General features: G+C 41.9%; 1 protein-coding gene and 1 pseudogene across 7 annotated transcripts in view; one reads left to right on the forward strand and one right to left on the reverse strand.

Annotated features, from left to right (window-relative positions):
• The window catches only part of LOC148149570 (tripartite motif-containing protein 3-like), a 63,330-nt pseudogene that overhangs the window by 17,388 nt on the left and 30,941 nt on the right, over window positions 1–15,001 (reverse strand). The gene's annotated exons all lie outside the window — the stretch shown is intronic.
• LOC122551370 (MAGUK p55 scaffold protein 4b) overlaps window positions 299–15,001 on the forward strand; it is a 42,406-nt gene continuing 27,703 nt past the window's right edge. For 3 of the 6 annotated variants that reach the window (XM_043693134.2, XM_087988792.1, XM_087988793.1), the window contains exons 1-5: window positions 299–385; window positions 2,734–2,855; window positions 3,983–4,060; window positions 5,269–5,349; window positions 13,808–13,939. In XM_043693134.2, the coding sequence (XP_043549069.2) occupies window positions 2,802–2,855; window positions 3,983–4,060; window positions 5,269–5,349; window positions 13,808–13,939 (345 nt within the window). In that variant the 5' untranslated portion in view covers window positions 299–385; window positions 2,734–2,801. The remainder of the gene's footprint in view (window positions 386–2,733; window positions 2,856–3,982; window positions 4,061–5,268; window positions 5,350–13,807; window positions 13,940–15,001) is intronic. The other 3 variants (XM_087988795.1, XM_087988794.1, XM_087988796.1) reach the window with 3 other exon arrangements.

A 15,001-nucleotide genomic window follows, 5' to 3' on the forward strand; every position in this document is an offset into this window, starting at 1 on the left:
TATCAAATACTCCCAGGGCAGGTACGGCATAGTTTGGATGTTTGGCATCAATGATGAAGGTTAAACCTTAAGCTGTGGACCATATTGCTCAGTAAATTTACAGTAAATTTATACTAAGCATGCTGACCTTTCTTGTACAATGGAAGGAGAGGAGCCTGTTGGCTTTAAGTGGGGATAACTTGCTGTCAGCCAATGTTGGATGTCTATTTGAGAAAGGATTGCTGAGGATCCTGAGAGCATTAAGAGATTACAGTGTCCCTGCAGTAACTAACAGCTGTGGTGAAAACATTGTGCAGGACCTGCAAGAGAGCAACAGCAAATACAGAGTGCTTCATATCTCAGCACGGATTCAATCGGGTTCATTTAACAAGGGGTCTGTCAATTGGTAAGTAGGCCATAACTTGCAATTGAAAATCCTTGGTGTGTGATAAATGGTAAATGGAGGGAGTATGGAGAAAGGACCTTAATAATCTGATTGTCTGTTTAAGAGACAATTAGGCTCAACATTTTAAGAACAATTTAATCAGAGGCAGATCAACAGATCTGGAACTTTGAAGGAAATTCCATCCACAGGCTGCCCTTTCTCTATTCAGTCAGTGCAGGTTGGGCTCTGGCCTGTTGCGAATGTAACAGAGATTTGATGCACAATTTAATGTTCCAAAGGCAGAAACTGAGTTGGACTGAGCTTATTCTTGGCACTGAGTTGTGCTGTTTCTATTTAACTCCTGCACCAGGTGACAGAAAGCCCAGCAGACAGCACTAGCTCTGTGGCTGCAATTGGTAGTTGTCTCTGAACTGCAATCTAAAAATTTCCAAAACTGATTTTCCAGTTTGATTAGTCTCTCATTTTACGGTGCCTGTTGGATGGCTTCCTTCAATGGAAGACTAAGCCCTCAGTGAAAGAAAGGGAGTTGGCCAGAGAGAGAAGGCAAGATTAAAAAGAAAATCCTTAAAGGAACAAAGTGGAGTGCATTCTGTGGAGGCAAAAACAAGTGTATCTAGATGCAGGATGGAAACATGCAGCATTCCAGCAGTGTGTTGACGCAAATATCTCAAATTGTGTCCATTACTTCAAGTCATATGCTTCATTCAATCTAACCCAACATTTTATTTTCATTGTTTTAAACTAAGTTAAAATTTCAAATTTCTGGAGTGACATCTGAACTTTTGTATTTCTCCAGTAACATAACAACTACCCTACACTAACTACTAAATCAGAAAGTGTTTTTCTTTCCCATGTCATGTATTCATCTCTCACTGTTTGTTGATGTTTGTTCCTTGTCTCATTTGTCACGGTTTTGAATGTGGGCTCCCTGAAAACCATTTTAACACTCAACAGGATTTACTCATTGATTAGGACCCTATGAGGCTGAGTTGATTAACTAACGTGAAGCAGAGGATGTGTCAGGCTTAATTACTCAACGGATTACAGCAGATCCACAGTCAAGCAGCGACCGCACATGGTTGCCATGGCAGCTGGATTTCACCAGCTTGTTTGGCAGGAGTTAGTCTGAAGAGGTTGCAGCTGTAATGTCACCAAATTATGGCAAAAGAACTGACTGACCCTCAAGGATGTACACTTGGCTGACCCCTTCCAAGTCTGAGACTCATCCTGTCACTATAGGTTGCTCAGTGGATTGCTTGGCCCTTCTTATGTACTTAGTTGGCTTTGTGTTAAAGAATCTTGCTGGTACATTATGAGCCATTAGGAATATATTTGCCCCAGATTTGATCCCTGGTCTGGGATTGCAGTTTCAGTCTATAGAAATGATTTAGACTAGCACCTATGGAGAACAATCGCAAAATCAGAGGATGATACAAATTATACATTTTGCATGTAAAGAGCAGAAGGAACAGGATTGGGCTTGAGAAAATTAGATCATGTTGATTTGTACCTCAAATTCATTTACCTTTTAAGAAAATAAGGACATAAGAAATAGGTAGCCATTCTGCCTATCAAGGCTGCTTCATCATTCAATAAGATCTTGGATGATCTTCCACCTGAATTCTATCCCATCCAATAGATCATAGCCTTAACTTCACTTTTCTGCCTACTCCTTATAACCTTATAAATCAAATATCTGTCTAACTCAGCCTTGAATGTATTCAATACCCCAGTCTTTGCTGCTCTTGGCGGAAGTAATTAAGAAGACATAGAAGAAACTCCAACTCATCTCCATCTTTAATGGGAGACCCCTTATTCTGAAATTGTACCCTGTAGTTCTAGATTCCGCCACAAGAAGAAACATGGTCTCAGTATCTACCCGTTCAAGCCCCCTCAGAATATCATACCTTTCACTAAGGTCATTTCTCATTATTCAAAACACAGCTGATATACCTAAATCAATCCCTTCTACTCGGGAGTCAACCTTCACTTCAATTGTAAACCTACACTGAATTGCTTCTAGTTTGGGTATATCCTTCCTTTTAAGTATGGAGTTCAAAACTATACACAATACACTTGTGCAGTGTCACCAAAGCCCTTTACAGTTCAGGAACTGTTTCTCCAGCTGGAGAGTCTGGAACCAGGCGTCATAATCTCAGGACACAGGATCGTCCATTTCAGACTGAGGTGAAGAGAAACTTATTTAGATTTTTGGAATCAGTCTCCTGACAGAGTTACAATGAGAGGTCTTGTGCATAAATATTCACAATATTCATAGGCAGCCACAAAGCATAACAGGAGCATCTTATTAAAATGCATACCATAAAAACTGAGCTGTTCCCTTTCAGATCTTTCTACGTGCCTGGAAATTGAAGTTGAGAAATTAGCCTTCTCTTTGGATGGTAACAGGATTATAATGGATGTCTTGCATGGATTGTTAAACGCACGGTGGCTGCAGTCACTCCTGAAGGTAACAAACATACCAAAAAAATCCTAATAACTCCTCTGGGCTTCCCCACTAACGCTGTCAGCCTGCCCTCCTAGTACTTGCAATGAGCACTCCATTACAGGTTTAACAATCCAGCTTCTTACCTGAACCAGCAGATATTTTAACTGAACTATGAAACATGCTATTGCTTTTATTTTTGACTCCTGTTTAAACATGCATTTTAGGCATCAGGAAGTTTGGTTGGCTGATAAAGATAATGGAGAAATAATTCTTAAAATAATTTTAGTTTAACAATGAATGGAAACACAAACTGAGCAAACTCAGTATTGACCCTGAATGACACATACAACTGGCTAAGGGACAGAGATCATAGAGTGTGAAGATTGGCTGTTTGTCAGACTGGATGGAGGTACACAATGGAGTTACCCAAGGTTCAGTGCTGGGACCACTGCTGTTTCTGAGATACTTTAAAACTGAGGCACAGGGCACGATTTCAAAATTGAAATTGAAACAAAGTGTAACAGACCATGAGGAAGACATTGATAAATTTCAAGATGACATAGACAGAGTGGTGTAATGGACAGGCACATGGCAACTGAAATTAATGCAGAAATCTGTGAAGTGATACACTTTGGTAGGAGGAACAAGGAGAAAAATTACAATATCTGCTATATGGTACAAATTAAAGGAGCAAAACAAGAGACAGATAAAGGAAAGGTATTTTAAAATTTATTCTTTTGCGGGATGTGGACTTTGTTGACAAGGCCCACCTCCCATTTGTTGCCCATCCCTAATTGTCCTTTGAGGGGAGTTAAGAGTCAACCACATTTTCATGGGTCTGGAGTGAAATGTTGGCAAGACCAGATGAGGGGATGGCAGATTTCCTTCCCTTAAGATCATGAGTGAACTGAATGGGTTTTATGATAAATGATGATGGTTTTGTGTTCACTATTACAGGACTCGCTTTCATTTCAGAATTGTTTTTTTGAAAATTAAATGTATTCAGTCATTGAATTTAAATTCCACCTGCTGTCAGTGTGGAATTGGAACCTCTGTCTCGAGAGTATAAGCCTGGCCTAGATTATTAGTCTACTGATGAACCTTTGGAACTCCCCAGGTATTTAAACATTTCTGCCTTGTTTGTCCAGGTCTATGAGAGTCTTCATCAGTACCTGAGGAAGAGGCCACAGCCTGTCCTGCCACAGGCATCTATACTTTGCCGAGAGGTGAGGGAAACCTTTCTTACTTCACAAAAGGCCTTAAATTCAAAGGTCTTCATCCCATCTCACACATCCTATGGAACAAAAGAAAGGCCATTACATTTCCAACAATGAAACTATGAGAAGGTATTACTGAATAATAGTTTTATGAGACAGCATTTGGAACAGTCACACTCTACTTCCGGTGAGTTGGCCCAAAATGAGAAACTCTCTGATTTAGCACAATTGACAGAAATCACTCTGAGGGCCATGGATGGTGGAGTGAGATGGTAAATTGTCAGTAGGTTGACACTGAGGCACCTTCTTGGGATTGTATACATGAAGCTTTATGATGTATCTAATCCCATATTGTACTTGGCTTGGAGAGTTTGTGTGCAGGGAGTTATATTAACCATTGACGGTAATTGCCCTTGCAGCATTTGATGTGACAGTCTGGAAAAAGCTTTACTTAGTATCTAACCTATGCAGCTTCTGCTCTGGGAGTGTTGGATAAGATAGTTTTGAGAGAGCTTTACTGTAAGGTTACATTCTCCCTCACTAGGTAGGGTGCATATCACCCGGTGAAGTTGACTTTAGCTCAGGTTCACAGAGCTAAGTCTGATCAGGAGCAGGGAGTACTGGGAAGTATACACTGCTTGATTAGGACCAATGGATGGATTGGGATACATCAGTCTACATTCCAGGACCCATGCCCAAAATTGACCCATCTTTCATGGTGGTGGACCAAATGGTCCGATCAGGCGAATTACTTAGTTTCGAGTTCCCATCATCAGGTCTGCCTCTCTTTGTTGCTCTTCATTAACAGTGTGAGTTCTCATTCTGTTCTTCTCACTCTGTATTCTACTTTTGTGGTTGGAATTAAAGATACACTTTCCATTTGAACTGTGGGTGCACGGACCTGTGTGTATACATGTGTCAGAATGAGTTTTGGGTCGGTGTGTACTTGCGTGCATGTACTATGTATATGTGTGTCCTGTGTATGGGTCTGTGTTTTGTGTGTATGTAGAGGATTCTAAGTATATGTATGATTCACTGCATGTATTGTTCTGTGTGTTAGTATGTGTATAGTGTGTGTATGGATTTGTGTGTGTGCTGTGTTTGTGGTTTTGCGTCTTTGTCAAGTTTGTGTGTCCAGTTTAGTGTAATGTTTGTTCAGGTTGATGTGTTTGGGTTTCTACATGCGTTAGTGTACGTGTGTGTCTTGACCTTTGTAGGTAACAGAAATGCTTAGAGAAACTACTCGGTCTATGGACTTTCGAGAACTGCGCTGGCTCCTTGGAAAACCTGATTTCCAGGTAGGAATATTCAGCATTGAGCAGCTGTCCCTGAATTATCTGCATAACAGTAATCATAACTGTTAGGCACTGTTCACCCACCTCTTGGATCATCCATGCTTTCCATGGCCCTTCATAACCCCTTCATATCCTTTCCATACTCCTTCCATTACCCCTATGTCACTCCATGCACTCCCTACATTCTCCATATCCACTTTTCCAATCCTCTACGCACAGAAACAATAGGGCATTAAGTCAATAAGCCATTGGCAAGTTTGTCAAATCTTTGATATACTCCTGAAATTGACAACATTGAAAAGAAAACTGCATATCTGACAATCTCATAAAAATGTGATTTTCACACACCGTTTGCCCATTCTCCTCCTTCTTCAGCTGTCCCTCTCCACCGAGGATGACACTCTTCTACTCTGATATTTTTGGTCCTGAGGTGACCAGACTGCACAATGGTGGATCCACACACCCTGCCACAGTCAGGGCAGGCAGCGACTGAAGAAGTGGCTGGGGGTGGGGGGATGTGTGGGTTTGTGCACATTCCTTCTATTGTGTGTGCCTGGTCTCTGCCTGGACTTTTCAGAATTGCCCGAGATGGTTGGTACCTTTTCCAGTCTGGGTACATTTGGTCAAGAGATTATCAAATGTTGGTGGAGAAAGCAATTTTTCTCTCTCTTGAATTGGCTTTTTTAACCTCATGTTGGGCTGGGGTTATGCAAGATGGTGATGGATAGCATGCTGTGGAATGTTGTCCAGAACACCCATATTAAGGACTGAGGAGTTCCTCAATGACTGCATGACTAAGTGACTGTTTGCCTGTCCTTGACAGGTTTCAATCTTTTCTTAGCTCTCAGTGGGTCGATTCTTGGGCCGTGGATGGTTTTGACTGCATTGAGTTTCGACACACATTATGGCTGTCGCTGATTTTTTGGATTTTCTCCATTCTTTCGGCTCACCATCTGTTCCTTAGGTCACAGGTTTTTATTGGATGTTGGCTTTCATTTGTTCATAGACCTGCTTTCTTGCCTTCAAATTCCAGTGGGGCTGCGTGTTCACGAATTCCTTATTCTAGTGATTCTCATTAAATCAGTCTTGATGTTTCTGGTTGAGAAACCTATAGTCTCCTTGCAAGTGCTGCTTATGATAGATTTCAGGCAGACGGGGGACATTCCGAGATTCCTATTCATTGAGCATCATCAACTGTGACACACTGACTGAGTCAGTCTTGCGTCCATTGCCATTGATTCTGCTGCTACTGCAGTTTTTGAACTAGATTATAAAGATAGCAGATTGGATTAGGGGATGATTGGTCCAACAGTCATCAGCTCCTGACATGGTGTGGGTGATGTAAACATTCTTGCTGTCTCTTGCTTGGACAAAGGTGCCAATGCCTGGGGTGAGTATGTTGCCATGAGATCTTCTACTTGCTTCTCTGATGAAATGTTATGTTCACTATGATCAGACCATGCTTTAAGCATTTCATCAGGAGAAGGACTGCGTTAGTGCTTGTCTTCCCTATGCCTTACTTGCCAATCACACCTTTCCAGAGATTTAAGTACCTTCCAACTCAGGAATTGAAATCTCCAAGGAGAACCAGCTTTGAAAAACAGGAGAATGACTGATCAAGGCTGGAATAGATTTTCTCTTTAGCCTCATTTGTTACTTATAATGTTGGGTGTATACACTAATAACTGTGGGGTACTGCCTCTGAGTTAGGGTGAGCTGAATGTTTGTGAGGAATTTGCTTATCCCATGGGAGGGTGCTCACTGAAATGATCAATTACTTTATTTTCTTTTATGGTGAAACCAATCCCATGGAACTGGCATTCTTTCTCAGATGTACCTTTCCTGAAGAAGGTGTATCCACCACTTTGTTCTTTGAACTGACCTTCTGCCTGTGGCATCTCACTCAGGGCACCGATGTCAATGACTTAGAACTGGGGTTCCTGAGCTGTGGTAGGGGTTTGATGTTCAGTTCTGTCACTGCTGAGGTTGTTCTTGAGGGTTGTGATGCTCCAGGTCCCAAACTGCATTTTAAAGAGATGGAAGATGCTTGTGTGTGTATGGGGTGACCATTATTCACTGACTTACACATGATCCTTATAGCTATATTCAGGGATCGCTGAAGGTTGGGAACCTGAAGGTATCGCTAAAGGTTGGATGGGAACTGAAACACACACACGCAGATGCATAGGCACACAACTCCTGCCATCCTAGGAGCCTGCAGCCGTGCTTGCCTATAGATTTGCATCAGGGTAGACAGGACACTCGATGTCCATCAGCCCCATTACTTGCATGCTTCTCAAAAGGCCAACCAGATCCTCCCCCTGCACTGATGCCACTTTCAGATCCTAATGTCACATTTCAAGCTCTGGGCTTTGGGTCTCCCTTCCCCTTCACTACACTAACTGACTTAGTTCAACTCTCTCCCTGTCGCTGATGCTGAAGCTGCTCTCCCGCACCTGCTGTCATCGCAGTGGCAAAAGGCTGGAATTCATTTCCTCTCCGTCCTGCGCAAATGAACACACAGACATTGAAGAAAACTCATCAAGGAAAGATCAGGTTATTAAAAGGTAGTAAAGGTGTCAATCAAAAAGAGCTAGTACTCCCCTGCAAGCTGTGACAAAATCTACAGGGTTATATCTGTTAACAATTCTTGGAGTTTAGCCATTTGGCAGCTTTATCAATAGAAGCAGCTGAATAGTTGGACAGATACAGTTTTCCATGTGGCCTCAGCATGATACTTGACTAATCTTTCTTTGAAGAGTTTGTTCTATACCAGTGTATTTATTTGGACAAGATTAAGAGGTGGGAAGTCAACCAAATGTTTTAATGTCTGTGGGTAATTAACAGCTTTATGCGAACTTAAATTTGGTTTTATTCATTAATGGAACGTGGGTACCACTGGCTAGGTCAGCATTTATTACCCAATCTGACATGCTGCCCTTGAGAAAGTGAGATGAGCTGCTTTCTTTATCGTCGCAGTCCATTTAGAGTATGTACATTCACAATGGTAAGTTCCAGGATTTTAAATCACTGAAAGAACAGCAATACGTTTCCAAATCAGGATAGCGTGCATCTTGGAGGGTAATTTGCAAGTGGTGGTGTTCCCATGTATTTGCTGCACTTGCTGTTTTGGATGGTGGTGCTTGTGGATTTGGAAGATACTATCGAGAGAGCCTTGGTGAATTTCTGCTGTGCATCTGCTGCTACTGAGTATTGGTGGTGGAGGGGAATAGATGTTTGTGCGAATGGTGCCAATCAAACAGGCTACTTTGTCCTTGATGGTGTAAGCTTCTTACATGTTATTGGATCAGCACTCATTCCATCACACACCCAGATTTGAGACTTATAGATTGTGGCTTATAGCTACGTCAAAATTGTGAGATATGGTTGAAATGTCCATCCTTGCAACAGAATAGGCAAGGTTGGGAGTACTGGGTGTGGGCTTGCCACATGCTCCTTTATAAAAAACTGGCTAAAATTGCTGGAAAAGAGGTGGGTGTTCTGGAAGTAAATCTATTTTTAAAGGCACCCAATTCAGCCTGACACCATGAAAATCCAGACTTCTGTATTCACGCTATCAAAACCTTTCACAATTTTAAGAATCTCTATTAGGTTGCCTTTTAGTCTTTTCTTTTTAAGAAAAAAAAGAACCTCATCTAGTCATCACTTTCTAATTGGTATAATCTCACAGGTTTGATATCCTCCTCCCCGCACCCTCTTCCATTGCATTAAATCTTTTTCTATAATATGATGACCAGAACTCTTATGTTGGGCACAGAAACACATGAGTTATCTTGGTCTGGTTCTAATCCATACACCATGAGTTCTAAACCTACTCCGACATTAGTTTGAGAAATTGAATATATCAGTCATTAAAACATTTGGAAATAGTAAAGCTGCTGTTAGTAAAAATGACTATTGGATTGCTGTATAAAACAAACTGAATTCCTGTTCTCCTTCAAGGATGTAACCTGACATCCTTATCTGGTCTGGTCAATATTTGACTCCAGCCCCACAGCGAATTAGATGAACTCTTAACCTGACTCTGAGATAGTCCATTCTATTTACTGACACTCTGCATTTCTGATTTTCCAGTTTTTGTTCTTCCACAGGATATACGTGTCACTAGATTAGGCAAATATTTGTTTCCCTTTCTTAATTGACCTTGAGAAAGTAGTTTCTGGATCAGTGGTGCTGGAAGAGCACAGCAGTTCAGGCAACATCCAACGAGCAGCAAAATTGACGTTTCAGGATGAAGGGCTTTTGCCCGAAACGTCGATTTCGCTGCTCGTTGGATGTTGCCTGAACTGCTGTGCTCTTCCAGCACCACTGATCCAGAATTTGGTTTCCAGCATCTGCAGTCATTGTTTTTGCCTTGAGAAAGTAGTGGTGAGATGTCTTCAAGGATCACGGTATTCCACGGAAGACTGACTGACATATTCTTTGCTTGTTAAGGGTCGATGTTCATTGAATTTCAACTTGTTTTAAAATAGCGATGGAAAAGGATAGGCCATATCTAACAGTGGAAGTTCTAAATTGGAGGAAGGCTAATTTTAACGGTATTAGGCAGGAACGTTCAAAAGCTGATTGGGGGTCAAATGTTCACAGGTAAAGGAATGACTGGAAAATGGGATGCCTTCATAAATGAGAAAACGAGAGTCCAGAAAAAGTATATTCCTGTTAGGGTGAAAGGAAAGGCTGATAGGTGAAGGGAATGCTGGACAACGAGAGAAATTGAGGGTTTGGTTAGAAAAAGAAGGAAGCATATGTCAGGTATAGACAGGAGAGAGTGAGAGAATCATTAGAAGAATATAAAGGCAATAGGAATATACTTAAGAGGGAAATCAGGAGGGCAAAAAGGGGACATGAATACCTTTGGCAAATAGGGTTAAAGAGAATCCAAAGGGTTTTTACAAATACATTAAGGACAAAAGGGTAACTAGGGAGTGAATTGGGCCCTGCAAAGATCAGCAAGGCGGCCTTTGTGTGGAGCCGCAGGAGATGGGGGAGATACTAAATGAGTATTTTGCATCAGTGTTTACTGTGGAGAAGGACATGGAAGATATAGAACGTGGGGAAATAGATAGTGACATCTTAAAAAATGTCCAGCTTACAGAGGAGGAAGTGCTGGATGTCTTGAAACGCATAAAGGTGGATAAATCCCCAGGACCTGATCAGGTGTACCTTTGAACTCTGTGGGAAGCTGGGAAGTGATTGCTGGGCATCTTGCTGAGATATTTGTATCATCGATAGTCACAGGTGAAGTGCCAGAAGACTGGAGGTTGGCTAACGTGATACCATTATTTAAGGTGGTAAAGACAAGCCAGGGAACTATAGACCGGTGAGCCTGAAATCAGCAGTGGCCAAGTTGTTGGAGGGAATCGTGAAGGACAGGATTTACACATATTTGGAAAGGCAAAGACTGATTAGGGATAGTCAGCAAGGCTTTGTGCATGAGAAATCATGTCTCACGAACTTGATTGAGTTTTTTGAAAAAGTAAAAAAGAAGACTGATGAGGGCAAAGCATTGGACGTGATTTATAAGGACTTCAATAAGGCGTTCAACCAGGTTGGCCATGGGAGACTGGTGAGCAAGGTTAGATCTCATGGAATACAGGGAGAACTAGCCATTTGGAGACAGAACTGGCTCAAAGGTAGAAGACAGAGGGTGGTGGTGGAGGGTTATTTTTCAGAATGGAGGCCTGTGACCAGTGGAGTGCCACAAGGATCAGTACTGGGTCCACTACTTTTCGTCATTTATATAAATGATTTGGATATGAACATAGGAGATTGCAGATGACACCAAAATTGGAGGTGTAGTGGACAGCAAAGAAGGTTACCTCAGATTACAATGGAATTTTTATCAGATTGGCCAACGGGCTGAGGAGTGGCAGATGGAGTTTAATTTAGAGAAATGTGAGGTGCTGCATTTTGGTAAAGTAAATCAGAGCAGAACTTATACACTTAATGGGAAGGTCCTCGGTTGCTGAACAAAGAGACCTTGGAGTGCAGGTTCATAGCTCCTTGAAAGTAGTGTCGCAGTAGATAGGACAGTGAAGAAGGCATTTGGTATGCTTTCCTTTATTGGTCAGAGCATTGAGTATAGGGATTGGGAGGTCATGTTGCGGCTGTACAGGACGTTGATTAGGCCACTTTTAGAATATTGTGTGCAATTCTGGTCTCCTTCCTATCCGAAGGATGTTGTGAAACTTGAAATGGTTCAGAAAAGATTTACAAGGATGTTGCCAGGGTTGGAGGATTTGACCTATAGGGAGAGGTTGAATAGGCTGGGCCTATTTTCTCTGGAGCGTCGAAGACTGAGGAGTGATCTCATATAAAATCATGAGGGGCATAGAGTCATAGAGATGTACAGCAGGGAAACAGACTCTTCGGTCCAATTCATCCAAGCCGATCAGATATCCCAACCCAATATAGTCCCCCCCTGCCAGCACCCAGCCCATATCCCTCCAAACCCTATGCAGTTGCCTTCCTGTGGTAGCTCATTCCATACAAATACCACCCTCTGCGTGAAAACGTTGCTCCTTAGGTCTCTTTAATACCTTTCCCCTCCCACTCTAAATCTATGTCCTCTAGTTCTGGACTCTCCAACCCCCAGGGAAAAGACTTTGTCTATTTATAACCATGCCTTTCATGATTTTATAAACCTCTATAATGTCACCCCTCAGCCTCCGACACTCCAGCCCCAGCCTATTCAACCTCTCCCTATAGCTCAAATCCTCCAACCCTGGCAAAATCCTTGTAAATCTTTTCTGAACCCTTTCAAGTTTCACAACATTGTTCTGATAGGAAGGAGACCAGAACTGCATACAACATTCCAAAAGTGGCCTAACCAATGTCCTGTACAACCACAACATGACCTCCCAACTCCTGTAGTCAATACTCTGGCCAATAAAGGAAAGCATACCAAACACCTTCTTCACTATCCTATCTACTTGTGACTCTACTTTCATGAAGCTATGAACCTGCACTCCAAGGTCTCCCTTGTTCAGGAACACTCCCTAGGACCTTACCATTAAGTGTATAAGTCCTGCTAAGATTTGCTTTCCCAAAATGCAGCACCTCGCATTTATCCAAATTAAACTCCATCTGCCACTTCTCAGCCCATTGGCCCATCTGATCAAGATCCCGTTGTAATCTGAGGTAACCTTCTTTGCTGTCCACTACATCTCCAATTTTGGTATCATCTGCAAATATACTAAGTATACCTCTTTGTTCACATGCAAATCATTTATATAAATGACAAAAAGTAGTGGACCCCAAACAATCCTTGTGGCACTCCACTGGTCACAGGCCTCCAGTCTGAAAAACAACCCACTACCACCACCCTCTGTCTTCTATTTTTGAGCCAGTTCTGTATCCAAATGACTAGTTCACCCGGTATTCCATGAGATCTAACCTTGCTGACCAGTCTCTCATGGGGAACCTTGTCAAAATACCTTACTGAAGTCCATATGGATCACATCTACTACTCTGCCCTCATTATTCCTCTTTGTTACTTCTTCAAACAGCTAAATCAAGGTTTGTGAGACATAGTTTCCCAAGCACGAAGCCATGTTGACTATCCCGAATCAGTCCTTGCCTTTCCAAATACGTATACATGAATAGGATGAATAGACAAAGTCTTTTCCCTGGGGTGGGGGAGTCCACAACTAGACGGCATAGGTTTAGGGTAAGAGGGGAAAGATATAAAGGAACCTAAGGGCCGACATTTTCACACAGAGGGTGGTACATGTATGGAATGAGCTGCCAGAGGATGTGGTGGAGGCTGGTACGAAATCCAACATTTAAAAGGCATCTGGATGGGTGTATGAATAGGAAGGATTTGGAGGGATATGGGCCAAGTGTTGGCAAATGGGACTAGATTGGGTTGGGATATCTGGTCGGCATGGACAAGTTTGACTGAAGGGTCTGTTTCCATGCTGTACATCCTCTATGACTCTATGACTTGAACAGAGCTGAATTTGAACCCAAAAGTATTTACACCACTATGAAACACTCTGGCCAGGAACATTGTTGAAATTAAAGATTATCACAAGAAAATGTACAATAATGCATGTCAACAGACACAGAAGCATTGTGTCAACATGCATACAAGGATATCTCTACCTAAAAGGGCTCATGTTAACATAGATAAGGACATACATGCACACAATTACACCTGCACACACAATTCCATGAATGTTTACAGAAATATAAATATACATATTTGAAAATGTATTCAGAATCATGTAAAAACCCTAATGTAGATAATTAATCATCCAAGAACATGTACAATACATATATTGGCATATGAATATCTGCATGTGTATGTACGTGTGAAAACTTGTCTAAAGATGTGTTTACAACTCGCAGAGGTCCTGAGGAATAGAATTGATACTAGTCATCAAACCCTTCAATTTCCTGCAAACATTTAACAGTTAATGGCTGAATTGATTGACAGGCCCTGCTTTCTGCTCATGACACTGTGGCTCAGAAAGACTATGATCCCATACTGCCTCCACTGCCAGATGACATCCCTGAAGATGAGGAAGCCTTGAGGATAGTGTGCCTGGTGAAAAACAAGCACCCCCTGGTAAGGACAGATGATACAAGGAAGATACAGAGGAATGTACTGCACTTGTTTGCTGTTCTGTGTCAATAGGTTGTTCTAAAAAGTGCTCCAATCTAATTTCTCTTCTCCTCTCACTTGGAGTCTCTCTCTTTCTGCCTCTCACTCTCAGTCTTACAGTTTCACTCTCAGCCTTTCAGTCTTTGTGTTAATTATGTGTGTGGGCTTGTTATGTAAGTGTTAAGTCACATGTGTGGATTAGTCACATACATGGGTGGTTAACTTTAGAACTGCTAACTGTCTGGAATTTGGGTTCGGTGACATGGTTACGATCTACCTGAGTTTATTTGAGGCAGATTGTTTGGAGAAACATATTGAGAAGGAAAGTAGGCTTAAGCCTCAGTCATTGCACCTTTCTAAAAATAACCTCATGAGGGCTTCAGAGTTGTTGGATAGATCCTAAGCAAAGACTGTCTCTTGATACAGTCAGTTCTGCTATAACGCGTATTTCTTCAATACAATTGAATAATTTAGACCGTCATTTGTAGAATGTGAACTTTCCTGACCTGTATTGGCTACAATGCGATTCCGGTCCCATTAGTTTAAATGGCGCATCTATTGCATGATTTTCTTATAACGCGAGATCGCACGAGAACAGAACTATCGCATTATATCAGAACAGAGTGTACCTTGATACATAAGCAATCCCCAGTGCAACAATAAAAGTGATAAGTAGAACATAGAACATTACAGTGCAGGACAGGCCTTTCGGCCCTCGATGTTGCACCGACCTGTGAAACCAATCTGAAGCCCATCTAACCTACACTATTCCATTCTTGTCCATATGTCTAGCCAATATTCATTTAAATGCCTGTAAAATTGGCAAATCTTCAACTGTTGTAGGCAGTGCGTTCCATGCCCCTACTACTGTCTGAGTAAAGAAACTACCTCTGACATCTGTCCTATATCCACCACCCCTCAATTTGAAGCTATGCCCCATCGTGCTAGCCATCACCATCAGAGGAAAAAGACTCTCACTGTCCACCCAATCTAACACTCTGATTATCTTAAGTCTCAATTAAGTCA

Source organism: Chiloscyllium plagiosum, unplaced genomic scaffold, assembly GCF_037043375.1.
Source record: "Chiloscyllium plagiosum isolate Xiang-an unplaced genomic scaffold, Cpla_swu_hap1 HiC_scaffold_7, whole genome shotgun sequence".
Lineage (NCBI taxonomy): Eukaryota > Metazoa > Chordata > Chondrichthyes > Orectolobiformes > Hemiscylliidae > Chiloscyllium > Chiloscyllium plagiosum.